General features: G+C 30.5%; 1 protein-coding gene across 1 annotated transcript; it reads right to left on the bottom strand.

Moving 5' to 3' along the window:
* On the bottom strand, nucleotides 1-2,674 carry LOC107875513. Its single transcript, XM_016722257.2, has 6 exons — nucleotides 2,286-2,674; nucleotides 1,485-1,575; nucleotides 773-945; nucleotides 607-682; nucleotides 455-522; nucleotides 1-320 (listed from the first exon to the last, which is right to left on the bottom strand). The coding sequence occupies exons 1-5, from the start codon at nucleotides 2,409-2,411 to the stop codon at nucleotides 506-508; spliced, it is 483 nt and encodes a 160-aa protein (XP_016577743.1). The 5' UTR covers nucleotides 2,412-2,674; the 3' UTR covers nucleotides 1-320; nucleotides 455-505.
* Between the last annotated feature and the right edge of the window lie 5,510 nt (nucleotides 2,675-8,184).

Below are 8,184 nucleotides of genomic sequence, written 5' to 3'. Positions count from 1 at the left end.
TTCAAAACTTTCACAGTAGATTTCCAATTAAATAGTTCCATGCAAGTCTCTCGTCTTGACAAGAACTTATTCAGAAATTTACGTAGTTTAATTGCATATGAAGAGTAAAAAAGGAGTACAGAGATGTTAATACAGTTCCCAAGATCTCTGCTTTGCAAGGCACTGAAACAAAAATATTGAAAAGGTCCATGTCATATAAAGGTTCAACAGCCATCAAGAGAACCCGAAATAAAAACTTCTTCAGACTGTCAAACACATTGGCATACTAGTTTTCTTCGACAAATCTAAATCAAGCTGGTTCCAAGACTGGAGTGTAACTCCTGCAAATTGATCAAGAAATTATGATCAATCAACTAACATCACGGTGTTACAGTAAATAGTAAAAATAAGAATATATGTACTGTATGAACAACATCATACACATACACTTGCACAACATCCATAAATAAATTACCTCTAGTTAATAAACAGGAATTCACGTCTTGGGGGCTCGGAGGTCGTGTTTCTAGTAATAAAGTGACCCTGAATGTAAGAATTTGCAAAATGTGAAGCTTCCACTTGTGAGTACTTTCAACCATTGCAATATAATTACTATAACATGCGCACCTTGCCACCAATTTCCTCTAGAAGCACTGTGTTGGTTGTTTCCGCTAGAATCATATTCTCCTCCTTCCTTCTTGTACTGAATTATTTACAAGTACATCAAAAGGAGTTAGTACCATCATATTGCATTTTTCAAATTATGAAGATGATTTTAAGAAAAAGAACTCACAGAAGCATATGGTACAGTTTTCTGAGCATCGGATGACTTGATGTACATGTCCTCTTGACCACCATAGAAGAGCGAACTACTTAGTGGACATTCCCCTCTATCTTGGAAAAGTGATTCATGTTCCTTACTGGGTGTGAAATGCCCCCCACCTTCTCTATATTTCGTCACACCACCTGCTCAATGACATGTTTTAGCACTACTTTACCATATACCTCACAATACTAGTATTGCTATGATGCTATCTCAGTGTGAATGCAGAATATACAAGCAATAAACATCAAGTTACCACAAGTTAGCACCTAGGATTGAAAGCAATTGTTCATGATTATGGAACCAATAAAAGAAACAGATATAGTGGTAGACCATCACACTTATTTTCTAATGTATAAAACCTAATCATAATTACACGGAGGCATACGTCTTTCATTTATTGCCTATTCATAACTCGTAGTTCAAGAATTACACCTTTTTGGATTTATAGCACAAGAAATACAGATCAAGTGTGACCAATATGGAAGGAGGTGCACGAGAATCTCTTGTATGTTATAGAGTTATCTTATGTCTGTAGAACCAAGTACGTGAATCAGCAAGACGATTCTCCAAGAGTCAGGCGTTAAGACAGATTGTAGAATAACACAAACATTAAATGAGGTGAAACAACGAAAGAGAATACAAATGAAGAAAAAGAGAGAGATCACAAGTGACAAGACACCTGGAGCTGATTTGTTCCATGCCCGGCAACCAGAGGACTGCTTCTCCAAAGATTGTATCAGTTCAGCTGCTGAAGCTTTCCTTCCCATAACCTACACGAATATGGAAGATGAAATAGTACAATAGTTTTTTTACTTCAATTTCACGAAAGAACCAAACACAAGAAGATCAATGCAATGCTATTTTACAATAGTTTTTTTACTATTTACCATGTAGGACGCGTGTGTCTACGTGTTAAGTGCCTACTTGTGCACACGCAAAGTTGAAGCGCATAGATGCCAGCTAAGCCCCAAGTCAAAGGGCTCTGCATACACCACTCCAACTGTTACCGATACTCACACAACCAAACTCCTATAAGTTGACCACCAAGATTTGAGTTTTCATCAGAGTTGACATGATAGAATCATAGAAACTAGATAACAGTCTCTTTGGGGGTTCACAGAAGTTGATGGGTTTCCATATTCTGATATAAAGTAAGATTCTTTTTTTGCTTGTCTCGAAAAATCAATATCTTTTCATACCATGCTCTTCCTAAACCACTTCAATTGGCAAATTGCATCTTATTTCCACTTCTATTTTCAGTTTGCACATTTTGTTTTAAAAAAGAACTTGCAACCATATCAAGCCCTTTTGATTTTCATTCTCTTTATCCTCTTCTAATCATACACCAAATCATCGTGTTAAAGAAAGTACACAATTTGACTACAATTAACTCAAATCTTATTACACATAACGTACTAGTACTTAGTCTCAAGAAAACATAATTAGTAGTACATTAGTAAATGAATAAAAAAAAAAGTACCTTAGATGGTGGAGGGAAAATTGAAGAGAAAATACCCGTGGAATTTGATGACACACAATAAGATTGTTTGGTTGAACCAGAAACATCAGATGAAGCTAGTTGCTTCTTGTTAGTACTACTTTCCATTGTAAGAAATTTTAGAATAGAATATTGTACTGCTACAAGAGAAAGGTAAAATACGAAACCAACATTTTTCTCCAATTCTTCTATATGCTGTTATTTTTTATTTAATGAGAAAGATTTCTTTTGTGGGAAAAAAGACAGGAAGCCCACGTGAAGATCGCCGTCACAGAATTGGGAAAAAGGTAAGTAGATGACTACTGAAATTGAATTGTGAGCTCCACACAAATGTCTAATAATTATTAATTGGATACCTACATTATAATTTCCGAATATTGAGTTTTAACTTTGACTTCAAATTTATATACTCTTTTCTTTTTTTAATGTCAATTAAATGTTGCTCAAATATTCTTTTCTTAGATTAGAGTTTTCTTCCCTTTTTAGAGGCATATAAAGTTTAATTAATATTTTAAAGTGAATTTCTTAATCAATTAAAAAATAAAAAATCATCATTTAAAATATTTTTATATAAATTTTGAATATTTATATTTTAATTTTAAAATTAATAGTTAAATACTTAAATTTTAATTTTTAAAAATTAAAATAATTTAATTTAATTTTAAAACTTTAGTCAAATTAACTTAAAATATATATATATATATATATATATATATATATATATATATATATTAGAAGAAATGGAGAGAGTATATAAGTTTCCCTTTCACGCCTTCTTTTTCAGATTCTAAAATATCCGAATCTTGCATTATTTTTGGTATCACGTAGCTTCATAACATTGTGTCAATTTGTGGGGTTTCACACGTATTGCAGAATTCCTATAAGGAAATGAGATTATTGATTATTTACCATTTAAATAAAAGAAAATGACTTATTATGTAAAAAAAAAAAAATGAAAATTTATTATGTGTAAAATTCAATTCTGATAGAATGAACCATATATTACAAATGAGCTACAAAATCCGTTCTCCCAAATTCTGTAGCTTGATGACCAAATTAGTTTTTAGGAGCTAATTCAACACCAATCGGCAAATACTTCAGCACAATAGGAGTGTAGAAGGGGTCGTTTGGTAGAGTGTATTGGCAAAAATAATACATGTATTAATTAATATGTATTATGAATTACCTTGTTTGGTACAATTTTTAGTCTATGTATAACTAATGCAAGCATTAGTTATACACTCTATTGTGTATTAAGGTGTGTATTACTAATATCACTCATTTTCTGTGTATTAGTAATGCAAAGACTTTAATATATGCATTAGCTTAATTAATGACATTATTACCCCTCAAAATAATTCTCATTCCTCTTCCACAATTTTTTACAACTCCCAATTCATTTTTCCATCACATTATGTTGTAAAATATTCTTTATTTTCTATACTTTGCCATTCATATAAGATTCATTCTCATTGAAATTTTGAGGTCACAAGTTTACAACGATGATGTTAAAAATCCTCAAATTGGGCAGCATCACCACCACTGTCGTGATGGCTCATGACCTGCGAAAAAAATTGGTAGTAGAAGAACAGAAAATCCATGGCTGTCAACTATGTAATTTTATTTTTTGAGGCAAAAAATGAGTTGGTGAGATCCTGAAGGAAAAATTCTTTTTATTGAAAAAAGAGAATACAAAGATAAGGAAGGGTATTTTCATAAATTAATATTATTTTATAAAAATTATGTAGTGCATATTATTTTTAATAGGCCAAACCCATCGACAGCCCCTCAAACTTATCCCTAAAATTCACTTAGTCCCTTAAACTAAGGTTTGTACCTATCAAACCCCTAAACCTCCTTCCCCCACCCCCCGCCCACCCATCGATTTATTTCAATTGAGCATTTTTTTTTTCAATCAGCTAACGGCTTAAGTGTGTGTAATATACACGCGATGACGTGAAAAAAATAACCAATTAAAAAAAAACACGTGGTATTTTTTTTTTTAATATCTAATTTCGCCCCTTTCCTATTTAATACTAATAATTTTTTAATTAAAAAAAAGGAAAAAATCACCCCCAACCTCGCAGTTGTCTTCTTCACAAACCTCCCTCCCCCTCCCCCTTCGTCTTCACACACACACACATAGGTTTTGTAAAAAAAGAAAGATTTTTTTTTTCACATCTTTGATATTGTTAATAATGGTGAAGAATTTTTTTTTTCACATCTTTGATGTTGTGAACAATGGTGAAGAATTTTTTTTTTCCATCTTTGATGTTGTTCACAGTGGCGAAGAAAGATTACTCATTTTGTGATTAATGGAGTTTCTCTATTCTTTGATTTTGTCTTTAATGGAATTTCTCTATTCTTTGATGGATTTTGGTTTGAAGCTTTTCTTTAAATTGTTGGGCTCTATATTTTTGAGAAACAAATGCAAAAAAAATTAATGTAACTGATATTCTCTCTGTTAATTGTCAACAATGGAATAAAATGGATTGATTCTCTGTTAATCTTCTTCTCCATTTTCAATTGATTTAGTGGATAATATAATTTCATCTTCTTCTCCAATTAATGCTACCAAAGGGGGTTGAAGTTGATGAAGAGGAAGGTACGGGGAGGGTGGAGGGTTGAAGACGATGAGGAGGGGGTACGGGAAAGGTGGGGGGTTGAAGACGATGGGGGCGGGGGTTGGAGAAAAAGACAATGACTTGGGTTGGGTGTAGACACTTGATTTTTTACCATCCCCGAGTGTAATATATATATTTTTCGATATTAAATATTTATATTTGATTTGATATTATTTTAATTATTATTTTATTTTTAGCAAATTTTTAGTTAAAAAATAAATAAATAAATAAATAAATAAATGAAATTAATCTTAGGATATTATTTTATTTTATTTCAATTTAAAAAAAATAATACAAAAATTTTAAAAAAATATGTTTTTTTTTTAAAATAAATAAGTTAGTAGTTTTAGTACTATCTTAATTATATTTATTTTTGGCTATTTATAAACTTTTATTTTATTTTCTTAAATATAAAAATTAATCAATTATTAGTATATTATTTTTATTATTATTTTATTTATTTATTATTTTTATTTGGTATAATTATTATCTTTTATTTAAAAAAAAATTCAAAATTTAAAATTCCCTATCTGATCCCTAATCTAACTGTTCGCCCAACTTTTCCGCCCAAGAACCCTGTTACATAAGGACTCCCACCCTCAGAGATTGAACGTACTATTTTACACAGACTCAGACGCCTACAGATTATCAGAAACCAGAGAAGAGACTACATCATCAGATATTGCATTAGAAAACAAAAAAAAACAGAGAAAAAAAAGAGTGAGAAAACAAGTGAAGTAAAAAGAGAGAGGGGAATTTAAAAGTGAGAGTTCCATTCGAGTTTTTCGGTGACGGCTTTCTTATTTCTATGTTCAAATTATTTCGCCCTATAGGTTCTTATCCAACTCTGATTTTTTTTTTTTTTATAAATTCTCATGTGAATTAAAGTATGAACAATGTTTGTTTTATCTGATTTTGTGTGTTATATAGTAGTTCGTTGATTACTTATATGAGTTCTAATAATGAGTATGTATATCTAGTAGATTGATAATTTATAAGCATGCATGCATAAATATAATAATAGGAAGTTTTGAATAATGGATTTGATAGGAATAATAAAAGCGGAGGTTAAAAAAAAAAAGGCAGACCAAGCAACGAAAAAAAAAGAAACAGAAGAGAAAGAAAATCTGAGGATCGAATTTGATATCAAGTTTCTTTCTCGTCTCACTGTGACTCAGAAATTTGGTCCCAAAAAGTTATTGTTGGGTTCTTTAATTTTATGCAGTTTGGTGTGGATTTTACTGTGACATGTATATATTTTCATAAAACCATTTAAAGTTGGACGGGTGTTGGATTTGACACATAGATGTGGGATTTCCTTAGCAAAGTAGAGTTTTATTTTGTTTCTCATGGATGTTGTTCAATGTTATCATTCAACAAAGTGTAATACTATTTTATTTTGTGGAATAAGGTTTCCAAATTTAATGGGAAAAAGAAGAGGCATAACCACACAAACAACACAAGATTGTAGAAGTAAAATTAGTTAGATTTTGTCATGTTATTAAATATTTATGTTAAAATAGAATTGTGCATGGTAAATTTTTTTTACCCATTTTGTTCTTAATAATAATAATTATGAACTTGTTCATGAAGATATAATTTATTTTTATTATTATTGTTATTATTATTAAAAAAAAAGTTTGTGGTTCTTTAGGTTTCTTTTTCTAGTTGGATTGCATTGAGTAAATATAATTAGTTTCTTTTAAATTGCTTCGGTCATGGTTTCATGTAATATTAATTTACTTAATTTGGATGATTGGGGATTATTTAGTCACATGTCTATTTTACTTTAGTCAATATGGAATTATGTATTTTCGATTTGCCTTATTATTCCTGCTAGTTTCCTCTAGTGTTGTTGGAATGTTTTAATCCTAAGTTATTTATTAATTATTAACGTGAGGTTAAATAAAATGGTTTGCAAACTTATTCAAGATTTGTTATCATCAATAAGAAATGAAAAGAGTGGAAATACCCATTTGTAAGGGAGTGAGACGAGTTGCGGAATAATCCAAAATTCGTTGCAAAATAAAGAGCGAAAAAGAATAAAAATGGATAATATAATATTGTTTCGAGGTCATAAGAGATGAACAAATGCTTTTGAACGCTTGATAAGCTTTAGGCATGTTTAAAATATTTGTCTCTATTAAGAATGTTGCGTACACATCTTTCTGAGACATTTAAAAATATTTCAAGGATGCAATAATGCACCTTGGTAAAAATTGTTCTAAAAATTAATTCCCACTAGCTTAATACAAGAGGTATAGATAGATACAAGATACTAAAATGAGCGAATTTAGGTCCTGACATAATTTATCAAAATAGTTTAAGTATAAGTCAATAAAGCGACCACGCTAAAACCACTGGACTCGAGGGGTGTCTCACACCTTCCCCTCGGTCAACAGAATTCCTTACCCAGTCTTCTGTTTTCGCAGACCATAATAAGAGTCATTTCCTTTTGATTAGGGATTCAATAAGGTGACTTGGAACAGCATAACTCAATTCCAAGTGGCGACTCTGTAAATAAATTAAGCCCTATTCAAAACCGTCATTTTAATTGGAAAAACCTCCAACTCATCTTTGGGCAAAAAAAGGGTGTAACATTGTTTTTTTTTTAATTAAAATATTAGAATAATTAAAATTTATATTAATAAAATAATTTAAATATAAGTTTTTTAATAAAAAAAAGTAAAATATTATTTATTTTACTATTTACGCGCTCAAGGAGAGTGTAACACACTTTCCTTGCCAAATCAGCATTTTGTGCCTGATAGATACCAATTTTAGCATTTGAGGTGCCTAATAGATACAAGCCTTAGTTTAGGGGTCTAAGTGAATTTTAGGGGCAAGTTTGAGGGGTTGTCGATGGATTTGGCCTTTTTAATACATCACACCAAGTAATGTATAAGAAATAATGTCAGCATAACTAATACAAGTATAACTATATCAAACGACCCCTAAGTTTGTATTCTTTCACAACCTATCACATGTATTTCCATGTTTTTCCTCATGAAAAAAATAATACTTAATTTCACCTCTTTATGTTGTTAGACATAATCAGCTTTGTATCTACTGTAGCACGTAAATCAACTAAATTATAGAGAAAGAAGTTGGTATATACTAGCAAATAAATATTCCCGATACTAACTCAAATTCACTTAGGACTCATTAAAAAGGAAAGTATAAACTAATGTTGCTTCATATTACGTTATATTTTCATTTAATTTGCTTCATTCAATTTTAATATTAAATTCATAAAA

This window comes from Capsicum annuum, chromosome 6 (genome assembly GCF_002878395.1).
Source record: "Capsicum annuum cultivar UCD-10X-F1 chromosome 6, UCD10Xv1.1, whole genome shotgun sequence".
Lineage (NCBI taxonomy): Eukaryota > Viridiplantae > Streptophyta > Magnoliopsida > Solanales > Solanaceae > Capsicum > Capsicum annuum.
The sequence above is the reverse complement of the archived record's forward strand: the minus strand, read 5'-3'. Positions and strand labels throughout refer to the sequence as shown.